The sequence below is a fragment of the Prinia subflava genome, chromosome 8, assembly GCF_021018805.1.
Source record: "Prinia subflava isolate CZ2003 ecotype Zambia chromosome 8, Cam_Psub_1.2, whole genome shotgun sequence".
Classification (NCBI taxonomy): domain Eukaryota; kingdom Metazoa; phylum Chordata; class Aves; order Passeriformes; family Cisticolidae; genus Prinia; species Prinia subflava.
The window spans coordinates 4183402-4210975 of record NC_086254.1 but is presented as its reverse complement, the minus strand read 5'-3'; the positions used below and the strand labels follow the sequence as shown (position 1 = coordinate 4210975).

The 27574-nt window shown below is 48.7% G+C and overlaps 1 protein-coding gene across 2 annotated transcripts in view; it reads right to left on the bottom strand.

Moving 5' to 3' along the window:
- Positions 1–27574, bottom strand: part of CAMKK1 (calcium/calmodulin dependent protein kinase kinase 1) — a 92930-nt gene that overhangs the window by 40922 nt on the left and 24434 nt on the right. For both annotated transcript variants that reach the window (XM_063402437.1, XM_063402436.1), the window contains exons 2-4: positions 14049–14567; positions 5579–5626; positions 3932–3985 (exon numbers count right to left, since the gene is read on the bottom strand). In XM_063402437.1, coding sequence (XP_063258507.1) covers positions 3932–3985; positions 5579–5626; positions 14049–14489 — 543 coding nt within the window. In that variant the 5' untranslated portion in view covers positions 14490–14567. The remainder of the gene's footprint in view (positions 1–3931; positions 3986–5578; positions 5627–14048; positions 14568–27574) is intronic.

The following is a 27574-nucleotide window of genomic DNA, read 5'->3' as shown; positions in this document are numbered from 1 at the left end:
CTGTTGTGTGAGCAAGAGGATGAGAAACGCAGGAGCTGTGCCTTCCCTTTCTGCCTGGATGGCAACCAAGGGGATTCTCCAGGGGCTGCAAAGTTCAAGGCTTGCTGCTGGCCACCTTCTCAGCAGCAGCCCTTTGTTCAGCCACTCCTTTTGTAAACTTGGAAGGAATTTGTCTCCATCACTGCGACTTGGTAGGAAACTGCCCCCCATGCAAAGATTGTGAGGTACAGAGGCAGAGAGCACAATCACACAAATCTTGTTTCTTAGGAAACAAGATTAAAAAAGAAGGATGAAAAAAAGAAAAATCCACTGACAACCTAAATGCTATTGCCTTATTCCAGCAGTAGCATAACAAATGCCCATCACAACCACTTTTCTTTGCAAGCTGATTTAGAGATTGAAAATAGGAGGAAAACATGACCTGAGGCATCAAAGAATCAAGTTCCATCAGCACAATGATTCCAATCTAGATCTCTGCTTGGACACATTTGCCTTTGCTTTTTATTTGCTGCTTTTTCACAGAACTTGGCCTTTGATTTTTCCCCCAGTCATCGTCAAAGCATCTCCTTCAAACTGAGCCACTGAAACCTTTCCAGTGTAAAGGGTTCCTTGGCAGAGCCCCACAGAAGCTGCTGTAACAGCTCCATGTGCCCCAGGAGCAGCTGGGTCCTCTGCTCTGGCAGCCAGCTCTGCTTTCCAGTGGGGTCTCCTCCTTGGAGGGAGCACACCTGGGGCAGAAATCCCAGTTTCCATGGTCAGACACATTCCCTGCATCCACTGCTGTGAGCCAGGACACTTTACAGCCCTCCCAGGCACTGCGGGTGCTCACAGCAACCGAGGGCAAAGCTCTTAGAAGCACTCCCTCATCTTTAATGGGAGGTAAAAAACCCACAAAGTAAAAACAACCCATCTACATTTTTCCCCAAATGTGGTGATTGAATTTTTTTTCTTGAGAGTTTTTCCTAATTCTAGGCCAGATCTGAAACTCATTAAAGCAGCAGCAATCTTTCCTTTTGCTTTGACAGGACCTATATTCAGTCCTTGCTCCCTATAAGCTCTGCCTTTTTGAAGGGAGCTAGCAAAGAGTCCCACACCTCAGCCAGAATCAGGAGCCACACTCTGAATTACACACCCAAATAATTTTTTTGCCTATTTCTTTACAATTTTGGTCCTTATTATTGCAGCACACTAGCTTAAAGATGATAAAGAAGGCAGCAACACCCTGAACCACTGCAAATGAAAATCAGTTATTGAAACAGGGTATCATAGAATGGTTTGGGTTGGAAGGGACCTTAAAGGTCATCAACTCCAACTCCCTTCCATGGGCAAGGACACCTTCCACTAGATCAGAGACCTCCAAGCCCCATCCAGCCTGGCCTTGCTCACTAAACACCAACCAAGGGCTGATTTCCTCCAATTACCTCTTACTGCTTTTCACCACTGAGATGAAAAACACCATCCAGAGATAAATCTGGGGGAAAACAGGCACACAGGAAAGGCCCTTCCCAATTATTAGAATTACAATTGCTTCTATTAACTGCTGGTAAGAGTCAGGATGCACTGCCGAGGAAGAGCCGGGGATGGGAAGGACAGGCAGGGCAGGATGGAGGTTGTCTCAGCTCTGGGAGAGCGCCAGGTCAGAGCTAAGCAACCATTAGCCAGTGCAATCAGCACTGTTTCTGGAAGCTTTGAAAAGCTCCTGAGCTGCCTTACTGTCTTGGAAAAGCAGAGGTGTCTCCATCATGGCTTGTTCTCCCAGAAAACACAAGCACAGGTAGCTGGGAGGATGAGGATGTGACTGCAGCTGGGGAAGGGGACAGCTCCCCCTGCCCCAGCCAAGAGGTGAACAAGGCCATGGGACACAGAGCTCAGAGATCACTGCCTCACACAGCAGCCTGCTCCCTCCTGTCCCTCACAGCCACACAGAGCCCTGGCCCAGCCCTCCACACACCTCCCAGGATCACCTCCACAGCCCCAGGATCCCAGCTGGGATCCAGCTCAAGCCCAGCAGGAGGATGGGGCGAAGCAAAGAGCACATCCCTGCAGTGCTGGCACTAAGGGGTCCTTGTGCCCTGCCTGCCTTCAGGTGAGGCTCAAACAGCCCCCAGGCACGGTGCCCCTCCCAGGCTGCAGCACCTTTAAAGTGTTTGCTTAGATTAGAAACAGAGATTAAGTGGGGATTAACCAACACACGAGGCTAACCTGCAAACAGGCTTTCACTTCTGGTTTTGATTTGACCTGCTAAATCTACATGCATGGGGTTAATCTGCATCCAAAACAGGGACAGGAATGCAGCAGGCAATGCTATCCTAAACCCAGCTCTCCCCTGCCAAGCTGTAACAGATGCCCTGCCCACCACTGGGCAGCTCAGTGGGATTTCCTGAACAAAAGGGCAGTGCCAAAATGTAAGGATTACAGTTTCCAAAGGAAAAGTATTTTCAGCTGGAAATAAATATGACTTATAGATGTGATGCATTTCCACTCTGTGCTACTGGTGCTGGCATGCCTGTGCTGGTGGGACAGATGGATCAGGGAAGCCAGGCTGGCACCATCACTCTCTGCAGAACAAACCATCCTGCTGCAGGGCATGGCAGGGAGGATTTGGAGGGCAGCAGAGAAAAGGAGCCATTGGAAAAAGCTCCAGTGCAGCTGTGAATCAGCTTGGAAAGGACGGGAGATGGAAAGAATTGTGGCTCCTTTCCTTGGCCAGCTCCAGGGCACCTTGTCCAGATTTTTGTCTCATCTCTTCCATCCTTCATTTCAAGACATTCCTGCCACAGTTTCAAGCCTGCTGGAAGCACAGAAAAGCTAAGGAATACCCACAGGCATACAATTCCCACCTGACCCTTTCAACCTGGTGTGTCACTTGTAATAAAGATTCAGGGGGGAAAAGCTATCTGGGGAGCAGTGGGGAATGAGCATGCTTTATGTTCCACAACACATTCTCATTCCCCTTTGTCCCCAGGCCAGCAGGGACAAGCAGCAGCTCAGGGGACTGCCTGGGTGCTCTGATGGGCCCATTTTCATCCACATGCAGGAGCAGCAGCAGGACACGTTCACCAAATGCAGCTTATCAGGGCTGTGTTGGGTTGAGTTTCAACAGCACTGCAACCACACAGCTCTGCTCAGCAGATTCCTGCCTTGGGATCCATCAGAAACTGCTGGAAGCTCTGTCCAGGAGCCTCCAGGCACAGCCACACATAGCAAGGAAGTTTTCCTTCCTTCCAGCTCCTGCTCTCAGCCTGAACAAAACAAGCCACAGGGCAAGCCCAGGGACATGAGAACATCTGCAGGCAGATTTTGCAGGAATTCCAGCTGGGATGGTTGGGATTCAGCTGTCTCTGTAAGGGGAGGCACAGAGCAGGAGCTTTCAGCATAAGCAGCCTTTTGGAATATGAAACTCTCCAACTCTGGCTTTGTTGAACCCCAAGATTTGCCTTCTGTCTTGCACCCTACACCTCATGCCCTGACAGTGAGGCTCGTTCAGTGTCCCCCAGGCATCCCCCAAGGGGGCAGGATGCAGGGGAGCTTGGCAGTGCCCAGGCACACCACACTGTCAGCATTTTTCTGAACAGAAACGGGGGAGAAACACCTCCCATTCCCTTACAAAACGCCTGCTCATTCCAGGCCAGGCTCCCAATGCACAGCAGGTGCTGAATACCACCACCCACATGCCTCTAATTTCAGGTGACCTGCTTCATAGCTAGAAAATGCCAAGGCAAATCAGCAGCGTGGCTCTGCAGCCTGCCTGTTACATAAGGCACCCACCCGGTCCCCTCCCGCGCGGCGCCTCCGTGCCCAGCGGGAGCCTCAGCTCCTGCCAAGGCACCCAAATCACAGAGGAACCTGCTGAAAGCAGCCAGGTAGAGAGGAACCAGCTCTCGGGGGGGGACAGCAGCAGCAAAGAGGAGCAGAGGAGAGACACACTTACGTAATACTTGTCATCGTTCTCGTTGTAGGCCAGTTTCACAACGCCGTAGGAACCCTAAAAATAAACAGGAATTGCACAGTCAGTTGAGCAGCTTCACCTCATCTTCTTGCTGGGAGAAAAACAACTCCTGAGGCCCCAGACCATGCTGACCCCTGAGCAGTGTGCAGGTGATGTGAGCCTGCAGCAAGGCTGTATGCTTTGGCAGCTCTGTTGGAGCCACGGGGCACTGGAGGATTGTCGATGTCTGGAGGAGCTGAGTACCAGCAATCACCTCCTGCCCTGAGCCAAAGCCACCACGGCTGTCTGAACTCACACAGGGCTGGGGAGCAGAGAGAAAAACCTCCCAGAAAACTTTTTTTTGGTGCAAATTTGGAAATTCTGCATGGATACCTTTCCTTTTCCACCAACCACATGCTGCCCAGGCAGGTGCAGACCTGGGACTGCTGCTGCATCCACAGCTCCAGGGACAGCCTGAAGCCAAGCTCCATCCAAACTGCTGTTTTTTCAAAGTTCCAAGTGAACACTCATTTTATGCAAGTGAGACATGACCAGGTATTATCCCTGACAGATGCCTGTTGAATAAATGAGTGGGGTGAACACCAGAGCCTTCAAAATATTTCTCTTGACTTCACTGAAAGTTGAAAGAAGGTTCTGGTCTCAGAGGAGACTAATAAACCATCTGGCTGATCCAGAAGCACAGCAGACCCTCTACCAACCTCACAGTGCCCATCTGCTTGGGAAGATGGTGACCCTGTGACCCACAGGGAAGGAGGCAGGGACAGATCCACCTGAGAGAAGGTTTCCCACTCTCCTTAAATCATACAGAAGTCATAAGTAGGTCTGAAGCTGCGTGTGAGTTTGGGATGGCATCTGCTGTGCCAGCAGTGGTGTCTCCAGCCTTACTCCCTGCCTGCCAGCAGCCAAATGCACAGCCCACGGCACAGATGGTGGGGGTGCCATCCCACAGCCTGAGGCTTCTTGTTTTGGAGGCATTTGGGCTAATTAAACTGCTGGTGAAGGTCTCTGCTGCTCAGGGTGCAGCCTCCTCTGACTGCAGTGTTCCAGCTGCAGAGGCAGACGCAGCTTCCAGACAGCACCACTGCTTGTGGACCCATCTGCAACGGTGGCACGTGGCCAAAAGTGCAGGAGTCTGAGCTGCTCACCAGCCCAGACCTCTAAATAACTTCAGAGGAACCTCTTTTGAATCACTCTGCAGCTTTTAAACATGCACTAGAATTAAACGAGCATTCCACATGATGTAAAAACTTTAACTAGTCCTGATGGGGACCAAACATCTGCCCTGATCATATTTTTGGGGTTTTTTGTCCTTGTTGTGTTGTGTTAGTGTATCAAAGGCTCTTAGTGTTACATTTGGCAAGCAAACACCCTGAAAGGGAGCCAGCTTAACCACCTTCTGAGGGAGGAAAAATAAATTTAGATTTCAAAGGAAGTAGCTCCACTGTGACCTTGAACAAAACTTGCTCAATCTAATAAGGAAAAAAAACCCCAAACAATTAAAAAAAACCCAAACCAAACACAACTTGCAAGGAGTCTTGGCCAGTGAGGTCCCTTGGGCTGGGACAGCCTTTCCACCCCTACTCACATGTGTGACACAGGCTGGTGACCAACACGAGCCCCAATACATACCTTGCCTATTTCACTCTGCAGCTTGTACTGGTTTAATTGCACACAGTCCTGCAGATGAAAAGGAGAACATAATTAGAGTATTGGTAAATGAAATGACTGAGTTTGAATCAGGTTCAACTAGTGGCAGAGTATTAAATAATTAATCTTACTTAAACTGGTGTATGTTACACTATAAGCACTGTGGTGGTTTTTTTTTTTTTTTTTGACAACTCAAGATATATCAAGTATGGGCTGAATTCTGATTCTGATTGTGCTGGTGTAAAACCACCCCAACTCCCCAACACTGCCCTAGGTTCAGCCCAGAGGGCCTGACAGCAGCCCCTGGCCTGTTTACATTAACCCTCTACTGGACTGTGCTCAGTACCAGGCAGGAAAACCCCTGTCCCTGCTTCCCTGGGCTTTCACAGTCTGTGAAAGCTGTGACCCCAGGGTCACAGCATGAACCTGTGCCCTTCCCAGCACCAGCCTGGCAGAGACAGGGCCACTCTGGCTGTGCAGGGTGGCTGTGGCTGCACCCAGAGGAAGCCTCCCCTGGATCGTGGGCTGCTCTTCCAGGAGAGCACACAGAGCCCAGCTCCTCTGCTGTGCCACACAAGCAATGGGTTCCCTTCAGCTGATAGGTATTTGCTAAAATAAATCACCCAGAGCAGGTCTGGCCCTGAAACCCCACAGGGTTGATGGGGTGCTGGGCTACTCCACAGACCAGGAGCAGCACAGGGGGAAAACAAGGTGGAACAAAGATCCATGAGGCACCTGATGTCAAACCCACCTTCCCTTAGAACCGTACAGCCTAAAGGAAAACATTGCACTGTGAGGGGGTCCATGGGGCACAGCACAGACCTGGCTGCAGAGCCAAGCTCTGGGCAAAGCTGGAGAGCTCTTGCTGGGATCTCTGCAGTGCTGGCACCAGGCAGAGTGGGCTGCAGTGGGGTTTGCCTTGGTCCTCACTGAACACAGCACTGAACTGCACTGCAGGGCAGGGAGGAGCCCTCACCTCGGTGGGGTGAGGAAAAGTAGGAGTTTCCAAGCCCAGGACATGGTGTGGCCTGAGCCTTAGATGGGATGCACTTCCCAAGCCAGCATCTTTGAACATTTCTCCCCAAGGCTGCTGAGAACCAAAGCAGGCTGGAAATTCACAGCCACCCTCTGTGCTTCTTTGGGAACCAAGCTGATATAAAACATGCAGACAGGTAGAACAGCCTTCCCATAAACCTCAAAATAGCCCTGCCATCTACAAAAGCAGCACCCCAACATAAAAGCGGTGCCAGATGCCTTGAGTCCATTTGTAAGAACAGGGGTGTAAGAGTCCCTGTCCCAGGGAGCATTCCCACCAACAGCAACACTCTGCCTCTCAGGACCCAGCACAAGTGTGGGAGATGATAATTTTGACTCTTCTCCATCACCAACCAGAAAACATTCCTAATGCTCCTAACTCAAGAGGTCATCACAATAAAAAGTAAAGAAATGGGGGACTAGTGACTTTTAAAGCCTACAAGCTGTGGCTTGTCAGGAATACAAGGAATGGTTTAAATCTTGATCTTGTTGCCAGGGAAGGAAGTTTTTTCCATCTCCCTGACAGGGAAGAACAGCCAGCTGTGAGTAATGGGGCCATAGAAGTGTATTAACTCTGCTGCTAGCAAAGCACATACCTTTCCAAAGGTAAAAACCAATCCATCAGAACCAGGAGCACCAAGAGAGGAGAAAGCATGACCCAGCAAAAGCCAAAAGGTAAGGCATGAGGGGCCTGAAAGGATGCCCTTCCCCCAAGGAGGGGGCAGCATACAGGAATCCAGGGTAGAGACACAAGGAGGACAAATTCCCCTGCAAACACTGTGCCAGCAGATTCACTTCCCAGTGTGAGGCTGTGCTTTGCCTCGTGGTGATTTTCACAAATTCAGCAGAAACACTTTTCTGATGGTTTCTCCTGTCCTGGTTTCTCTGTGCTCAACTTTGTACCCCTCACCTAGTCCTGTGGAAACTGCAGTGCTGCAGAGAGTGAAACACCCACTGGAGCAGCTGGGACAGGCAGGAAAAGCAACCATTCCTCCAAGAAAGCCTCCAACCACTTCACATCTCCTGCTCTGCAAACCAGCAGCCTTGAAATGACCAGGTCTTGCTATGAGGCCTCTTCCCTGAGCAGGAATCACTTGCAGGAGTAGATACAGCCTTTCACACACAGCCATCAACTCTTTGCTCTGCACTCAGTATCCTGTTTCAAGCCAAGCTGGCATCTCTAAAGCACCAAGTGCTGCTGCTTCTTGCTCACAGACTGCCAAGGAAGCCATGGTGGCATCTTTTCCCTCCCTCCAGAAGGAGCAGAGCCCCTTGTGTGGGATGCAGTCCAACCATCCATCCATCCATCCTGGCAAACCCACACACAAAGCAGGGAGAGTGTCTGTGCCTTATCCCTGTGGCCAAGCCACCAATTCCTTTGACTCTGACCTTCCCACCATCCCTGTTACCTCTGGCCAGATATTACCATTCTTATCCCCCACCAGACTGATGACCTGAAGCATCTCCCTGGTGTTTCACTGCTGCTAGATGGAGCTTGTGACACCAGAACCACCATTTTAGGGACAGTTTTTTGAAAGGGGTGGATAAACACTGGGAGGGAACACCCAGAAAGGGTCCAAGGGAAAGGCAATGCCCAGATGTGCAGCACAGTCTCCCAGAGCTTCCACTCACTGTCACCACATCCTGCCTGGCCCACACCCCCATCGCTCTCCACTCAGATAATTCCTGGTGGGAAGCACCAGCACTTCAGCTTCTGCTCTGCTCCCAGCACTTGAGCTGAACACAGCAAAAATCAAAGCAGATTATAGGTGTTTTCTATTTTTTTTCCCCTGCTGAAAAGACCATAATTCACCGCTGAAGCGACTCCTGCCACGTGTTGCTGCAGACGGGAAGGGCTGTTATTCTGTTATTTGGTTCTCCTGCAGGAAGTGGGATAATTATCCTATTCCTTTATCAGAGAAAAACACCTAGCTCTGGGCCAAGTGTTTCTTTAAGATAACATTGTACAATTCTCTTGATTTCATCACGCCGATGGATTTGCAACTGCTGATAAATACAAACAGAGCAAGAACCTTAATGAGATCCTTTAATGAAAAGCTGTCACCAAATTAGACTGAGCCAGTCCAAGTGAGCAATAATTGTTTCACCTTAAAAAACAAGATGCTCTCTCTGTTAACAAGGTATAGTTAAGAGAGGAAGGGAGAGGAATCAATGCCACAGAAACAAAAAATTGGCCAAAAATCATAAAGCGCAGTGCAGCCCAGGCCCAGGCTCAGTTCCAGAAATCCACTGTGGCCACCATTGGGTGACAGAAACCCTGAGAAACTGAGAATTGAGCCTTTGCTGTCCCCAGGGGAAATGCATGGATGGGAAGGGAGAACCAGAGCTGATTTCCAAAATCAGACATTTCTGAAAACAGACTACATACATATGTATGCCTACAGACATATAATGGAGAACACATATATAATGGAGAATTTTGTCCCCTAAACAAAGCCAAATTCTATAATCTGAAAAGAATTTTCAGCAATTCAGAGATACACCTTTAAAGAGAGGCATGGAAGAAAAATGAGGAAGCACTGGTTTAAACTCATCCTGCCTAGAAGGGGAAGTGAAGGCAGTTCTGAACACAGGCAAAATGAAAAGCCAGAAAATGCATATTAAGGGCAGCAATGAATTCAAATTACAAATTTGTTCAGGGACAGAGAAAGATGGACAGGAAGCCCAGAACTTGTGGTGGTAAGAAAATAAACAGATTTTGAAACAACATCCAAAGAGAAGTGCAAAAATTCAACCCAGCCCTGCTGCACTGCACTGGGCAGAGCACAGCACTGGGGCTCACCCACCTGAGACCCCAGAGCTGATGCAGGAGCCTGGGACTCGTGGGACCAAGGCAGACCCTTCCCAGCCCCTCTCCAGCTGCAGCCTGGGGCTTTCTCCTTCTCTCAAACCATACCCTTAGGTTAGAAATGCAACTTTAAATAAAGGTTAATTAATCCGAGGAAAAGAAACTAGCCATGTGGGGGAGTCTTCTTTGAAGAATTTTTCTCCAAGTATCTTTAGTCTTTTCAAGAGCTCCAGTTTGAAGACCACAGTAAGGCCCCTAGAAGAAATTCACCTGGGGGACTTGTGAGGCTGGAAGGGGAAGCTCTCAGCCCACACTGAGTAGGAGCCCAGTTCTTGCCTCTGCCCTGGTCCCACCTGAGTTTACCTTTGTGCACAGCAAGGAAATCACTTTATGAAGAAAACCAGGCAGCTCCCAGGCCCTGGAGGAGTGTGAGACCTGGATCAGCTGAGCACCAAGGCACTGCCTCTCAGCTCTTGACACCAGTTGCTCCAAACCAGCTGGCCAAACAAGGAGAGGGCTGTGATGAAGATGGGGAAAGGCAAGGAAAGAAAGGACAAAGAAGTGATTTATTTTCATTGCCTCTGGAGTAAGCCATGGACGTCCAGCATAGGAAAATTCCTGTAGTCAGCTCGTTTTCCTCCCTGCATCCAAAGCCAGGAGCATCTCCAGAAGGCCTGACTCACCCTCTCCACTCCTGCTGAAGCACACGTAGCTGCAGCTGATACCAGGACTGCAGGGACACCTGGAACAGTCTCCCACTGATCCCAGAGCGGGGAGACACAACGTGGACACCAGGGCAGGGGGAACTGGGGTTCAGGGAGAGAAAGAGAACATGTGAAAGGGAAAGGAAATTCAGCTGGAAGAGACTGTATAAAGCAATTAACTGTGCTGGCAGGTCTGAGGAGAAAGCCTGAAAAAAAGACATGTTTTATTCTTCTCCTAACTACTCTTCACGTAAGATTTTCTTGGCTAACTAAAAAGGTTGCTTTAAAACAGCAGACTCTAAAAAAACAAACAACAAACTAAACCCACCAGCACTGCACTTTCAAATGCACTTTCAAATTCCAACATGCAGCACCTCTCCTCTTTCACAGGCCCAAGACCTGCTCTTGTAGATGGAACAAGCTCCATCAGTCACACAGGGACAAGATGCTCATGTACAAACATCTTCAGAGAGTCTTTCCCTGCCACATACAAACACCAGGGCATCATCTGGGCAGCAAAGCAGAAACTGCTGCTTTTAGCAGCCTCTGGAAAATCCTCTCCTCTTGCCTTGCTGCCAGCACCGAGCAGGAGCTGGGAATGTCACATCAACAGAGGCAAAGTGGGCCTAAACTCTGGGGCCTGTGCCTCAGCTCTGCAGCTTTATGTACCCTTAATAGCTTCAGCTTAATCACTTCTGTGCCACAGCTAAAGGCAAAGCCATTCCCTTGTCAGAGCAAAGCACTGATAGGCAGCAAGGCAGCAGAAATCCCATCAGGCATTCCTGCCAGGGAAGGCAGCACTGAGAGGACCTTCCAGCCCATAGGCCATGAATAATCTACGAAAGGAGGGGAATAAACAAGGAACTTTTAAAATTACAGATCATCTTTTTGATAGAGAAATGACAGATAAGGTTAATTAAGAACACAGTAACAGTTGGGAGAGCAGAACACGTTACTTCTCTCGCAGAGTTAACACTGCAGACCCAGACTTGTCAGCAGTGGTGCAAGATGCCAGCAGCTGCCAACTCTTTGTCCAAGGGCAGTTGGCTGATTGGTGTCTCTGGGAATAGTATTTGTGCAAGACAACAAGTCCCAGCCCTGCTGCAGCCCTGCCAGCCCAGGAGCTTCCACCTGCCTAAACATCAAATCCAAAAGCCGTGCTCAGAAGGCAGGTGTCTGTGGAATAGGTCCCAGTGACAGGACAACTCCAATTCACTGCCTGCTGCTGCCACTTGATAAATCCTCCCTCAGCCTCACAGGTTCAGCTTCAGCTCTTGGCCCTCTTGATCCCTGAACAGAACTTTTCCTCTCAGCCTGTGAACAAACATTAAATCAGCACTAAAAAGCTCAGCAGTATCTCTCTAAGAGAACACAATGTTCTTCCATAGTTCATCAATGGAAGCAGGGCATTCAGCTCTGCTGTATCCCCACACAGCTCATCTCTCCAGATCAGTCCAGGATACAGCATCAATGACAGGCAGGCACTGAGCTGCCATCCTGCTGGAGAGGGAAGCACACTCACTCTGAGATGGTATCAGCACAACAGGAAATTGTGACATGCAGCTGTGCCATCCATCCCTGCTCCTGACAGACACTGCCTGCTCATGGTACTGATAAAGCCTGAGTGCTCCTGAACTCCATCTCCAGCTTTGCACAGACTGTGACTGACCCGGGCAGTGGCCACGAGCGGGAGCAATCAATGTTCTGCTGCTGAAAGGCACTGACTGAGGGTGCCAGAAACCCAAAACAAGGGGAAAGAACCAACTCCCAAATGGCCTTAGGCAGGTGAGAGGCACTGACTGGAATAAAAATGTGCAGCTTGCCTAGAACAAGGTGTGCAACGGAGCCATTTGCAGGCAGGTCAGGGCAGTGCTGGGTCTTGTCAGTGACCCACCAGCCTCGCTGCTCACTGAGGGTCTGCAGAGCAGAGCGACCAACAGACACCCAGCAGCAGCTACTGCCAAGTGCACCATGACTGTATCTCTCATTTAGGGCTGATTTTATCCCCAATAGGACCAAAAGCCTCAACATTAGAGACCCTGGTAACTTTGAGAATCCCTGACAGAGAACAAAAGATCTGCTCTCCATTTCTTTCAGAGCTCCCTGCTGTCTCTGTCAGCTGCACAGCTCAGATCAGGACTGGCAGTGCCTCTCTCAGCCACCAACACAACAACCCTTGAAGAGCCCCTTGGCAGGAGCAGTGGTGACACAGGGCACTGGAGCTGGGCTGTGTGAGGCTGCACACTCACCTTGCTGTCACACACTGCTCACCATTCAGTGCCCAGCCTCAAATTTTACCCTGTGTGCAAGCACGCATTTTCCGAATCCTTTTGCTCTTTATAGGACATAGATACTGTCCCTGTAAATTGGGAAGGAGCAGCGCAGCTCCTGAGAGCACCTCTGTGAGGGCAAGCACCCTCAGAATGTTCCCAGCTCGCCCAGGCTCCCTTCCCACTCTTACCACAGCCATTCCCTGTTAATATGAATGATGGTTTCCAACGAGCACAGCTCTGCTGCACCACAGCCGTGCTCTCTTAGTGACATCAAAGTGACCATGAAAAAGGCAGCTGCAAGAGCAGGGACACAAGAGCTCCACATCTGCATTTCAAACCAAGCACTTCCCACCCCCAGGCAGTAACCCTTGCTCCCCAGGATGCAGATGCTGTGGAAGAGGATGGAGTACTTTGAATTTGCTTGCAGATGGGAATGTGCCAGTCACACTTGACTGCAGTTATATTGAAAGATTTCAGAAAAAGCCTCACTCCTGGCACAGTCACAGCACTGCAGGATGGGAGAGCTGGCACTCAAGTCACGTCCTGCTTCCAAGAACTGGCTCCTTTCCCCCCTTGCCTCCCTTATTAAAGCATATGGCTGCTGTCAGAGAAGCTGCAGTCTCTGCAGTGCACCTTCTGCATGCATCCTCTGTCAGCTGGGGATGCACCACCCATCCCACAGTTGATGTGACTTGCACAACTCTCCAGAGGACAAGGGCTGATTTGATATGCACCACCATCTTCTCAGATGTGCAAGGGAAAACACTCACTCCTCAAAGGGGAAGCACCAAGTCACACAGATGCTAAGCTCCAGGTCCCTTGGACCCACACTGGCAGAAGTCTGAACTGCAGTGATTTGGGTCCCTGCATTGCTGCAGGCATCTAGGGCATGACACTGGGCAGTGTGGTCTGAACAGCCCCTCTGCACTGCAGCACATCCAGCCTGGGAATTGCAACCATCACCACTTCCATCAAGACATTCAACCACTGACAGCACGTCACAGCTCCTCCAGGACAGGTCTGGGACCAGGAGAGCAGCTGCAGAACACCCACAGCCACCCCTCTGAAGGAGAGTAGGGTCACAGCCTTCCCTTATCACTGCTGTTACAAATGCTTTAAAGAGAAAAGAAAACCCTGACAGGAGCCAGGCATTTAAGCTCTTTATAAAATTAAATCGTGCCTTCAATTACGGCAAAACACAATAGCAGATACATAATCTCCAGAAGTTTAAATCCATAAAATACTATCAGCGAAGCTGCTGTGACTGCTTAATTCCCAAAGGGCACCTACAGCAGGGACACAAGAGGAAAGGCATTTGGCCACAACCCTTTCTTTGAACAACCTGAAAGACTTCCCATGTGCTACCATGACACAGGGGTCATGGTCCCTTGGCAGGACTATCCCAGGTAGGTGAGGGCTAAAGGAGCCAAAAGGTCAGGGCTACACCCAGCAGAGCTCTCCAATTCCAAGCTAATACAATCCCTGGTTCCAGGGATTTTTCCACAACCCCCCTCCCTTAAAAATAACAGTGCTTTCAGATCTACCACTCCAGAAGACTGAAGGCTCCCATTAGCACCTGAGAAAGACTTACCTTCCCTCAACACCTCAGCTGTAGGGGAGAACATGCCTACCTCAGAGTCAGATATGGAGACCCGATTGGACTCTATCGTTGGTCTCCTCATTATACGTGGTGATGGCCCTGTGGCATAAGGACCAGAACCTGGAGTGTTGCTAGAAGCTAAATAACCTCCTGATGATCTCTCCTGAAGGGACAGCTTCCTACTTGATAGACCAGGTCTAGTTAGAGGTTTCTTGGGAAGATGCCTCAAGTGAGCATCTTCTGACTGTTGGGAAGGCAGAAATTCACTGATTCCCACGTCACTGCTGACTCCATTTCTTTGGATGTCCTTTATGTTATCAGCAAAGACCGTGTCATTTTCTTCAGGGTTGTCTTCACCATTTTGGTCACTTTTGTCTGTGACAACAGACACCTCTATAGCTGCCACCCTCTCCACCAGGTCAGTCTGTGTGTCCATGCCTCCATCCATGACATTTGCTGGAGAGTCCCCCATGGCTGTGTCCAGCTTGTTTGGTCTCAGATGGTCACGCAGAGAGCAGTGATGTTAGTGCTCAAAGGCTCCATGAAATACCTGAGAGGAATCACAAACAGAGGTAAACTGAATAATAATGTCCACACAACACAAATATAATCAAACAGTCATCCCTGGCTTCTTCCAGCATGCAAGAAAGTGAAGGCAAAACACTGGCAGGCTGTAAACAAGGTACAAACACACAGACTGAAAGGCAAACCCAGGCACTGAGCTAGACAGGAAAGAGATAAAAATGAGATTTTATCTGATGTGTAACAAGTGACACAGCTAAAGAGAACTTCTCCTTCTGTAGCCAGACCTACAGACAACCAGAGCTCATAATACTGGGAGCAGCATCCCAACAGCTGAGGGCCAAGGGTCGAACTTCTGACCTCTTGAATTCTTATTTATAGGATACAAGAGCTTCTGGCGTGTACTCAAACCCAACAGGCACAACAACAACTCCACAGCCATTTAGGGCTCCCCCGTAGTCTCTCTGCTGCCCTGTGGGACATTAGAGAGTGTCACAGAATGGCCAAGCCTGGTGACTTCCACATTGCAACATGGTAAGCAAAAGTAGAATTTAAAAGCAAATCGGGTTCCAGGGTCACCCCTGGCCCTACATAGTTGCAGTCTGTGTGCATGCATATGTTAATCTTGCTGCCCACCATGTATAAAAGCTATAGTGAGTTGCAAATCAACAATGCTTAATGATTAAAGAGTGGTGGGAATCAGCTTTTCCTCAGGAAAAGACCTACAGAACACAAAAGTGCAATACAAAGCTAAAACTGCTGCATAAAATCGCTGTTTCCTGGATGCTAATTTCAGTCTCAATTTAAAACAGATTTCAGTCTTCCCAGCACAGTGCAGAGCAGGAAATGATCCTCTGCAGCACATGGCTGTCAACACTTAATCACCTCTGAAGATGCAGCACTGCATCATTTCATCCCTCTGCCCAGCTTCTGGGGATAGTGGGGAGTACTGAACTTCACTCACAGCATCCTGGCCTGCATCCAGTGAATTCCAGAGCAGCCTTAACCCTGAAATATTGCAACCTGTGGTTCTCTGTATTCAAAGCAGGTTATGCATAAAACCCCAGCAAGCCAGGTGACACTTGCATCTCCATTTCATTTACATGAGGATAGGGTGGGGGTCAGCGAGTCTGAAGAGCCCCATCCAGCGTCAGCCTGGGAACACACACAGCCCTTGCCAAGCAGCACAGGTGGAGCTGGGCTCAGAGCTGCCCAGCAGTGCTCAGTTAAACACACTACAGCGAGCTCTGCTGCACAGGGATGACCTCCTGAGTGCCCCCATGGCAGCCAAGTTCAAGCAATCTTTTATATCAATGAGAAAACCAGATTAAGATCTCGACTGGAGGCTTCACCCTAGGTCATGTGCCAATCAGGGATACATGCTGGGCACTCGGTGTCACAGAAAGGGAATATCCAAAGCTAAGATTTTCCTCTCCACATCCCACTATTCACCTCCTTTCTCCCTCCTGTCTTTTCTGCAGGCTTGCTTGAAACAAATTGACAGAAGTGTCACTCACTCAAAACAGTAATGAAATGGTGAGATCAGCTTTAAAAGCTTCTATTAAAACTATATTTAAACACATCAATCCCAAAGCACAAATCCCCTTTGGAGCCAGGGTGCAGGCACTGGGGGTGGCTGTCAGCAGTGAGGGAAGGGGTGTGGGGTTCAGTCCAGCACTCACTGCACATGGCCCCACAAACCTGGGGCACGAGCTTCCCCTCTGCCAGACCTCCCTGCTCTCCAAACCCCCAAACCCAGGCTGCAAAGCAGCAAGCCAACAGTGACCCTTCCAAACCGATTTGGGGGGAAGCCCTCCAAGGATTTGCTGTCTGCAGAATGCTTTTGTGAGGTCTGGAAAGCTTCTGAGCTAAACAAGGAGCATCAGGTCAGGGCAACTGCAAGCCTGCAGTCACCCCACTTCCTCTGCAGAGGCTTTCCCTGCACTGCGGAGCCTGGGGAGCAGCACATTTCCCAGTGACACACACGGGATGCCTGCATGCTTGGCTCTAGGGGAGGGTCATCTCCTCAGCCCCAGGGAAGCACAATCTCCAGCCCTGCCTGTGGATCTGGGCTCCCCAGGGCTGCTCTGCACGGCCAGGAAAGCCCCAGGCACATCCCTGCTGCCAGCAGCCTCTGCCAGAGCTGGGCTGCAGCTCTCCTGGCAGGCTGGTACATCGCAGAAATCATTCTAAATGAAGGCAAGGAGGGAGCAAAAAGGCTTCCACCATTTAACCCAGCTTGCCCATGGGATAGGAGGAAACCTCCAAGGCTACCCTGCACTAAAAGTTGTTTCTTCTGCCTATAGAGAAAAAAACCCAAGACCTTTCCTTGATGCAGCTTTAGCCCCTGGACAGCCACAGCTCACCTCACTCCTAGGCAGCACCAAGAGGAAAATGAATCTGCTACTGAAGTCTGCAGCTCCTAAACCTTCTTCCCTCCTCTCTCCATGAGGTTTTCCCCATATGTGGGAGCCAAGGGAAGGAAGAATCTGCCCATGTTGCTGTGTGGCTGGGTGTGAAAGCCCACAAACCACCCACCTGGACTGAACATTTGTGAGCCTCGTGCTGCTCAGCCAGCAGGAAAAAACAGGCCAGGAGCACTGGGAAGAGCAGCCAGCAAAGAGTGATGCTTAAATCAGTCACCTGAGCAGCTCCTCACCACCCAGACCAGGCACCCAGGGGTTCTTCCCCTCAAAAGCTGAAGCAAACTTGCTCAGTTCTAACCCACAGCACAGGCTGCAAAATAAATCTTCAGCTAACTGACAACTGAACTAGATAAACTAAAGATAAACCCCATAAATCAGTCCATCCAATCAAAACAAACAGACCTATACACTGTTGAAACAAATAATACAGTGCTGCTAAAAGCAGGCTAAAAAATCTAGCAAGACTTTAAAGAAAATAATTGTTCATCTGTAGAGCTGGGCTTTTTTTCAAGTTCTGCTCTTTTGAAGGATTCCTTTTCACTGATAAATCCTCCAAAACTGTATTGGAAACCAAAGATTTCTGAATAAGCAAATCAGTTATGCACAGCCCACTGTGTATAAACTCAGTACAAAACACAACTATTAATTTCTGCAAGGATAAATCAATAGTGGATTTGCAATTTTTCAGGCTGCGGCACAACCATACCTTGCTGTGATGGAAATCCCAGCAAAACAGAAATTCTGCCACCACCATCTCCCAGCTCCTGCGCAGCTTTGCTGTTCCTCTGATTCCCCAGAACACTGAACACCTGCTCTAGAGCAGAGCAAAATGCTGCAGACACGAACCAAAGCTGCAAACAAGCTTATATGAGCAAAATTAATTTACTTACAGATATCTTATTTACCATTTTCCCCTGTAGCTATTCCTCTGCTGCAGGCAGACTGCCACTTCAACCATGATTTTCACAATGTATTTATCAAATGGCTGCACATGTTTCCCAGACTGGCACTGAGCAGAGAATGGTACAAAAAACCCTTTTGAAAGGAATATGATCCTGGAGAAAACCTCTCTGTATTTTATGTGGGAGTGGGAGATGAGCAGATGCAATTCGTTTTGCTGCTCAATAAAGTATTCCAAAGCATTGTCTGAAAAATAAAAAACTGTAAATCCAGTTTACAGCCTGGTCTGTCCTCTTGGCTGACTAGAAATGTTCCTATCAGAAAGGATGGGGAGGCTAAAAGGCCCTAGCCACAGCAAACCCAGCTTCATTTCCCAAATTTGCTGCAGGCTGTAGGAAAGTGACTTTACGGCTTTGTTGCAGTTCCAGGTGAAGGGGAATGACGCTGTTTCTTCGTGTCCCTGAGAACACACCTGCCCTGTGCTGAGGCCCCAAGGGCCCCTGCAGTAAAAGAATCCCAGTGAGCAATAACTGCAATGAGCATTTGCACAGAAAGGGTTCAGGCAGCGACTCTGCTGCTCACTCAGAGGCTTCAAATGCTCCTGGCTGGCACCAGGGCTGGCACACTGAGACCTCCCTGCAGGCACGTCCTTCAGGTACCTCTGAACCACACAAGACCCTCAGGCACTGTCACAGAGAGGTCCCAAAGATCACAGCAGCTGTACTCAGTGCTTTACTGTACACCTGCAAGGTCAGGAATGAGGCCAGGTTTTCCAGTCAGTGCAATGATCCATGTAGCAGGACTGGCTGTGTGCAGAGGGGATGTCATCCCCATCACCAGCATCCACCAGCTCAGGTGAGACCCCCTCCAGGAACTCCCTCCTGCCTGGGGCAGAGCTGGCAGCACACCCAGCCCTGGCTTGCGTGTGTTTGTTCAGACATTGCCCCCAGCAGCACGGCCACGATGAAGGATCTGCTCTGACTGCTGCCAACAGCAGCAGAACCTCCCTTTAAGGAGAGGAGCAGCATGTCCTGGGCTGGGCTGCCAAGTCCCTGGACAGCTCCTCAAATGACATTTTAGAAATATCAGGTCAGCAAGTCCCTTCCAGAGCCAAAGCTGTCTCCTCACACCAAGCAACACAGACTAGGAGGATTTCCACCCTGGAGTGTCTCCTGTGCTCCCAGTTCTGCAGCACTTCCCCAAACACTGCTACCCTGATAGGAGGGAGATAATTCCACACTCCCCACCCTGACCTCATCAACTTTTTATACATGTGGGAGGCACCTGCCCCAAGGCCAGCCAGCTCACTGCAATACCTTTAGTCTGGAGAAGTTTGAGGGGGACTTGGGTCCCACAGCCATGCACTGGAGCAACATCTGAGCTGCCACAAACCCCACAAGCAGTTTGCAACACATGGAACTTCACCTATAATGCACCAGCCATTTATGGGTCTCACTGCTGTGGTGGGAGAGCAGCTAGAGGGGTCATTTTTCCTGCAGTAATTAAATTCAGACCATGCTGGCCCACAGTTCAGCTCTGCCCACCCTGGCACACCAAGCAGGGCACCTGAGGGTGAGATTGCCTCCTGCCCATCTCCACTCACACTGCTCCTGCCAGGAATCAGGCCTCAGAAATGCAAATGAGCCTATTTGCATCTGTGAAAACCTGTTTCAGACATCACTGGCCAAAAGGCAGCCCAAACCAAGAGGCAAAGGACAATAAGAAGTTGCAGGTCTGTGAAGCTAAAAAGAAGCAAATCTCTTCAGTCTTTGCAGGGATAATGAAGGCAGGTGTACTCCAGACTGCTCATTTGGACTGTGTCCTCCCTGGGAAGGGGCAGTAATCACTTTGGGTACTAATTTCTGATTGGAAGCAGAAGACATTAACACAACCTAAATGATAAATAAGAACATACTGTTGGTGCTTTTTGCACACACCCCATATGTTTGCTTTGTCCTGGGGCTCACAAGGCTCTTGTTTCAGGGCACAGACAAGCACATCTTGCTGAGAAATCACTCAATCCTGCTGTAATCATCCAGTCACTCTTCTCTCCACAGCTCCTGGCAGTGAGCCTGGCTGTTGTGCCACAGCTGAAATCACATCTAAAGCAAGGTGCTTTGATGACCTGTGTGAAGCTCCTTGCACAGCTTTAAGAGGAACCAGGGAATAAGAACAGCAACTTCTGCAATTCAAGCACTGTGTGAGAAATCTGAAAAGTAGGTTCAGACCCCTGCTCCTGCCAGACCTCTTAAATGACAACAAACATCTCCAGACCAGTCTGGAAAATGCAGTGTTCTACCTCCTTCTCCTCCTCAGTCCTTTTCAAGGCAGGGTGCCTTCCAAAGGGATTTTGGGGCCAGTTCTGCCCCTGAGCTACAGACAACAAGCACCCCAAGGTGAACAACTCTGTGCTTGTCCTGCCCTCCTCTCTTCTCCCCAAGAGGCTCCCTCTGAAGGCAGAATCTGGGGTTTCCATCTGATGGACTGATGCTTCCATGGATGTAAAGTACAGACGCACATATGAGACACAGGCTGAGCTCAGCAGTGATCTCCTGTGAAAAACAGAAGCTACACACTATGAAGGCCATGTAACCACTTTTAAGAGCAATTAATACCATATTTAAAATATGTTTTGAAACTAGCCAGGATGCTGAACCAAGATCTCCAGTCTACCAATCTACAATTCAAGAGACAACAACCACCTTGCACAGTCTTGAGCCTGTAAAGTTTTACAAAAGATTTCCCAACTGCATTATCTTTCATCCCTCCACGTTCTAATTATATGGTTAAATACATTTGCATAATCAGACGCAATTACACTAATTGCATATATAAGCAATAATCAACCAAAAATTACTCTGAAGAAAAAAGTTTCTACTTAAGGAAATTTCTGTAACAAGAAAACACTGAGGAATGCCAAGTCTATCTAAATGAGAGTGATATTAACATCAAACAATCCAGATAATGCAGGTGAAACAGGAGCCCTGCCAGAGCATTACCTGAGTGCAGCTCTGTTGGCACATTTTAACCACGTCTTTGGTGGGGACAACACCAAAGGACTGAAGAGGAGTTGTACTCAAAGGAGTTGCTCCTTTGTACTCAAGCCCTGGCTATAAATGACTTTGGTAAGGCAGGTTTGGCTGCTGTGTTTTATTGTTTCATAGCAGAGATTCAGCGAGACTTGTAGGCATCAGCTCCTGATGCTGGACTATATTCACTTCTGCTTTAATCTTTTAAAGCTGTTTATCAGTGTATGAGCATCAGAGCTGCTTTTATTTTGCAAATTACAGCTGGGAAAGCACGAGGAGCAGGCAATGAGAGGCACTCAGCCCACATATCCCAGAGTTTTTGCTTTCAGTGGTGCCAGGTGCTGTGACTCACCATCTCTGCAAGAGCCCAAAGTGACCACAAACCAGCACATCCCAGCACCCAACTCCACACCGACTCTGGCAACGACCTGAGCTCAGATTGTAACAAATCCCATTTGCCCTTGAGAGATGGGACACAAAACCCTGTGGGGGAAGGACCCTGGCCACTGTTCCAGCCTGATCCCAGCTCCTGCTGCTGTGGCAGTGAGGGATGGGAGGATGGAGGAGGTTGGTGTGGGCAGAGAGCCCAGCTCCAGTCCTGCTGTGTCCCCACCAGCCTCACTGGGTGCCTCACGTCCAAGTGACCCTAGGGAAAGCAGTGTGAAGGATTTGGGCATGTTAATATGCACACACAGCCTGGACAGCATGGGGACCCCTACTCGGTTAGGAGTCGGAGGAGAACAAAATCCCATTTCTAAAGCTGCCCTCAGCCAACACCAACTCAGACCTCAGAGCCTGCCTAGCCCAACCCCTCTTCCAGTCACCATCAAGAGGGCAGGAAATACCCCAAATGCAACCTGCTGCACAGAGAAAGCTGATCCCCATAAATCCATGGAAATGCAGCCTCCCAGCCAGCACCTGTAACAGCACTTGGGGCTCCAGCTTGAGGGGGGCACAGACAACATCAGCTCCCACAGGAGGATCCCATGTAGGGTCAGAGCAGGACCTGTGCATGGAGGGAGCAGGCTCCTGGGGCTGAACATGAGCAGGGGAGAGGAGGAGGAGGAAGAGGAGGAAGAGGTGCCATGGTTTGCTGTCACTCTCCTGGGCAGCGTGATTCCCAGGAGAGGAGGCAGTCGTGGAAGGGAGCACAGCTTGCTGGAGGTGGATTTAAACAGTGAGGGGGTGCTTCAAAAAATAACTGAGAATGTCAGATTATATGAAAGTTGAAAGACTTAGATTATTTGCAAAACACTAACAAGTAAGGCAGTAGCCAGGCTCTGTTGATTAATGAGCAAAATAACTGCCTCAGAAGCAGGGAGGCTTTAATATTTAGGGCCTTCATTGCAATAATGTTTTTCCAAACATCTGTACCATAGCAAGGTAAATGGCAGGTTAAAGAAAAAGAAGGTTTTCAGTTGTTCTAAGGGAAAGGGATTGGTCACAGGTGAGCCATCTTCTGCTGCAATCTGTAACAAACCTCAGAATTGCCACAGAAGATGATACAGACCCATGTATTACTGTTTGCTGTGATAAACAAACTGAAAATGAAGGAATCAAGAGGACCTGAACAGCCTCTCAGAATGCAAGGGCTAAGTCTAATATTTCCACAATGGTCAGATCCCCACTGATCTCTTGGGAGCAGAACCAGGCACTCAAATCAAACCTGTCTCTAAGCCAGTTTCAAAGCCTTCAGGTGACTTTGCTGCACAGCAGGACTGGGGCACCAGCAAGAAGCCTATGGAAAGCACCTCTGTGGCACAGAGAAAGAAAAGGGAATAGAAGAGAAACAGAACTGAAAGCAGAACTCAAAGCAATGAGCTCATGCACAGATTTGTGTGAACAGCAACAGCTCAAGGCACCTGCCCTCTGGTTTTAGTGTAAGGGCTGGTTTTTAAACCTGGTAAGCCCAGCCTGCAGCAAAGGCTCTGGAGCAGCCAGGCAAGCCAGCTCTCACACAGACCAATCTGTCACCCTAAGGAACAGGAACCAAGTGCAAGCAACAGCTGATCTCGTGGGACTGCATCCTGCTTCCACAGCAGAGCCCATGAGATACACCAGTAATTAAATAAATTAAGGGGGAGGAGGGAAGGAGCATCCTGGAGTTGTACAGACAGGCTGCTGCTTTAGCAGCCCAAGCTGCACATTGACACCCAGATGCTTCCAGGACATCTCTGCTCTCCTCCACAATTTATTCATTTCACCAGCACATTTCTCTGCTCTGCCTGCCTCCCCTGCAGCCACCAGCATCTTCTGTACTGACTGCCATGGCTAACTCTGCTTTCCAGGTGCTCACAGAATTCCTATTGCTGCTCAATACATAAGAAATCGATGATAGGAAGCAAATCACTGCAGGACAATGCTGGTTATTCAGTTTAAGAGCAGCATAGTGGGATCTGGGGAAGGACACACACAGATAATCAACACAGCAAAAGAATTCAGCATCAAGCACCTTTGCCAGGCTCAGATCTCACAGCACAGAACAACACTTTAAACAATTGTTTAAAAAGCATCCACAACAAGCCCAACAAGCCACCAGGCAGAACATGTTTGCATTTATACATGTCAGGTCTTAGAGGTTTATCTCCCTCCCAGATAAGGAGAGAGCTTTCAGCTGCCTTTGAGAGATCTGGAGGTATTTCAGGGAATATATCAAGTTGCTTAGTTCTGTAAGCTAGCTGCAGTGAAAAGTCTTTTCAGCATTTTAAAAACATTAATTTCCACCTGTTCCAGGATTGCAAATTTACAATACAAGTGTAAGCACAGAACACTGCAGGCTTTCCTCTTCCCAGCAGTTCAAACACGGGTAGAGATTTCTATTCAAGGTGATCTCTGCAAAGAGTTTTAACCAGGGAAATTATCCCAGCACCCATCTCCAAATGTCCGTGGGCTGAAGGTCTTCATCAACAAAATTCTGCCAACCTGCATAGCCCCAGGCAAAGGGCAAAGCACAGAACTGCACAGGGCAAGGTAAAAACAATCTACTCTCTACAACAAGACAAATGGACTTTAAATTCAGAGCTCGAAGTATCTGTTCTGTTTCCACATGGATAACTTCCATCGTCTGATAATCCTCACGTCTTTAGAAACCCCAGGACTTGAAAACATGTCCTCAGATAACCTGCACAATATCAAAGGCAGCAGCAGCAGAGAGGCTCCAGACAGAGGGAACAGGCTCTGGGGGATGAACAACAGATCCCACAGGAGTCAGAACCAGGTACACCACAACAATTACCCTTGCCCTGCACACGCAACCCACACTTGGAAATGGGCAGCAGGCTTCTCACTTCCTTTGAAGCCCTAAGCTTTAGCTTTTTAAGCCTAAATGCACTTTCAAAGCCCCAAGGTCAGTGACTGGAGATTATCCAGGCAAAGGCTGCTGGGGAGGAAGCTGTACTTTTGAGTCACTGCAATGCTACCCCTGAAATTTAGGCTGACGGCAAGTAAGCATTGGTCAGAGGGAAAAAGGCTTGACAGCACCAAGGGGCCAACAATAATTCCCAGGTGCAATGCCACCCCAGGGCACCCTGATTTCACCCCAGTGAACAGACTGAACCCAGGCTGGGGTTCCAGGCTGTCCTGGGACACCACAGCAGTGCCCCTGTTCTTGTGGCTCAGGGCAAGTACTGTGCATTGTCCAGTACTTTCTTTCTCCAGAGTTAGAAATGATGCAAAGCCACAGGAGCAGTGGACAAAGGCAAGTTTGTGGTCACCAAGTCAGCAGGTGCAGGAGCAGAACAGGGAGTAAATCTGCTGGCAAGGAGGTGTCCAGACAGTTTTTGAGAAGGCAGGGTTCAGTCCTGACCTGCATGTCCCAGTGAGACACAGGGAGCTGCAGGAGGTGCTGCCCCAGCTGCAGGCGCAGGGACAGAACAGACACAGCCAAGTGTCGATGGCAGCACACACGGGAAAATCTCTGTGCACAAAGCTCCTTCCAGCCTCCAACCTGGGCTGCAGCACCTTCCTCCTGCTGACAGCAGGCAAAGCCAAAACCTTGAAAACAAGAGAGTTAGAAGCCATCAACCTCCAGAGGGCTCCTCTCTTCCCTGCCCTGAGCTCCACTGCAGCTGATACCAATGCCAAATAAAACCTGAAATTGGCTGTTTGCTGCGAAAATGTTCAAGGCAGAGGAAAGGCAAACACAGTCTAAGATGAAAGGGTGGTAAGGAAATAAGATCTGTGCAATTTAATAGCAAGCAAAGACGTGTGGAAAGATGGGATGTGGTTTTCCAACATAGTTTGAGCACTGCTCACACAGCCTGGCCTGCCTCCTGCCCAGGAAGAGAGCAAAGAAGGAAAACTCTGAAGCCAGCTGACTTGGGCACTGGTAGCAATACCTGATCCCAACAGCTGTATCCTATGTCCTGGAAGACATCCCTGTGGTACAGGTTGGGGTGTCGCTGGCAAATGAATTGCACTGCTCTGGCTACTCAGATATCCTTCTCCAGTTGCTATGGGGAAAGAAATCAAAGAACAAGACTGGTAACAATATGAAAAAACTAAGCAAAGCATGTGTTTAAAAGCCTTGCTGGCTGCCAGCCAGGGGCTCAGCACCTTCCAGGTTGTATCCCAGAACAATTAGTCTGTATGCAACCACTGAGTTTCCCAACACACTGCTCATCTCTGTGATGGAGATGTTGGCTCCACTCCAGCGGAACACTTAAACACATTCTTGAACTTTAACTGTGCTCTCAGGACATCAGAATGGGTGATCACCCCTGTGCCAAAGTGTGAACACAAAAAATCTCAGCCTAAAAAATGTGGAAATGCTCATAGGAGTGTCTGGGTAAATGTGTTTCACATGTGTCTAAAAGAGAGCTGCCCAGTTACTGTGGGAGCCATCCCAGGACTCCTTTCCCAGGAGGAGAGGAGGCCAACAACATTTTCTTCCACATTTGCATTTTCTTAGGCTAGCAGGGCTCTTGTCAAAGCAGTATCAGAAATAGCTCTCATTGCATTCATCCTCTTAGGAGGGGTCTACCTCCATCCATCTTTCTTCCTTCCACCAGTGCACGTTGCAACAGAGAGAGCTCAGTGCGGAGAGGTGACCCCCTTGGAGGCAGCTTTTGAGCTATCCTCATCTGGAAGGGCTTTTTGTTCAGTAACAACAGCAAAACACTAATATTATTACTATTACTACTACTATTTTTAATATTATTATTGCTATTATCATAATATTACAATGTATTAGTACCATTCTTTTGCCTTGCAAGCTAGCAACAACAGGTAAATTAGGTAAATTTTGAAAACATTTTGAAACAGAACACAAAAAACCCTTTTTCTGCAATTAAGAGACAAAGCAAACTAGAAGATTTCTTGAGGAAGTGAGAGATTCCTCTTGAATTATCTGAGAGGAACTGTTGATAAAATCCTGCACACCTGTGACCCAGGAGACCTAGCACAGACAGCTAAAGAAAACTGAAAACCTACAAGCCTGTGAATTATCCTCTATTACCTGACAAAAGACACCCATAGGAAAACTATTTTTAGCTTTCCTTTCACCAGTTCTGTTTAACAATAAAATCCAGTTCTTCAGCTGTTTTTGAAAATCTTGCCTAATACATTTCCACAGTGCCTGCCACCTGCCATAACCTACCTGTGTTTTACAGACAGTGCTTACTCACCAAGGGCCAAAACCACATTTACACAGAGGAGACAGGAGAGACACTCTTGCCCAGAATCACCCAGACACCACCTCAGTGGTGAGTGAGAGAATCCCAAATTTCTGATTCCCAAAGTCTGCCTGTTTCATGCACCTTTGTACTCTTCCTATAATGAACACACCTTTGGAAGGGTAAATCTATAACAACTCTACATCGTCATTCCTGACACAAACCAAAACTGGGCTCACGCTTTCAGACCTGCTTCTGATGGTCAGTGCATCCCCATTTTCAACACTTGAAGCAGTGATAGGAGTTTAGCCACACCCATCTTAGCAAAGCCTAAGCCTAAGCCAGCAGCAAAGCCCCAGGTCACTCCCTGTGTGCCTCTCCTTCAGCTGCAGCCCAGCCACATGGGGCAAGGGAGATGCACAGATCACACTGTGCCACTGAGCTCAACTGATCCCCCAGGAACTTGCATTAATCAGGAATTAGATCAGGAATTGCCTACATTTTGTTTGTTGCAGGATGACTGTGACATCAGAGAGATGAAAGATCAGAAAGAGGAAGAAAAACCCATCAGGTTTACTTGGTATATAAAGCTTACAGTGGATTACAAAGGAATTTCCCTAGGCTCTCAGATATGCTATTCACTTGCTTACATATGTGCATGCTTCTGAACAATCATAATGCAATTTCATCAATATTTTGATACTAGAAAAAATATAATTACATATAAATAAAAGCTGAGAACAAGGTTTTATTTGCATAGCAATGTTGACTGTTTCAGGGGGCAGCTTCCATCTGAGGGTGTTTTTACTCACTGCTGGTGGCACAGGAGTTTGAGAATAGGCTCAGACTTGCACCTACCCACAAAAGGGATTCACTAGAGAATAGGCTGAGAATAAAACTTGAGAAGTCTAATCTAAGGCCTGAGATCACTCTGCCTGACCAGGAAGCAAACAGCAAAATTTAAGTCTCACATTTCTGTGGAATTCAGACAAATCTCCTGGGATACACCATACTCACAAGATAGAGCTGTTTCCTCTTGTGTCTGATGAAACATTCCATCATGTTCTA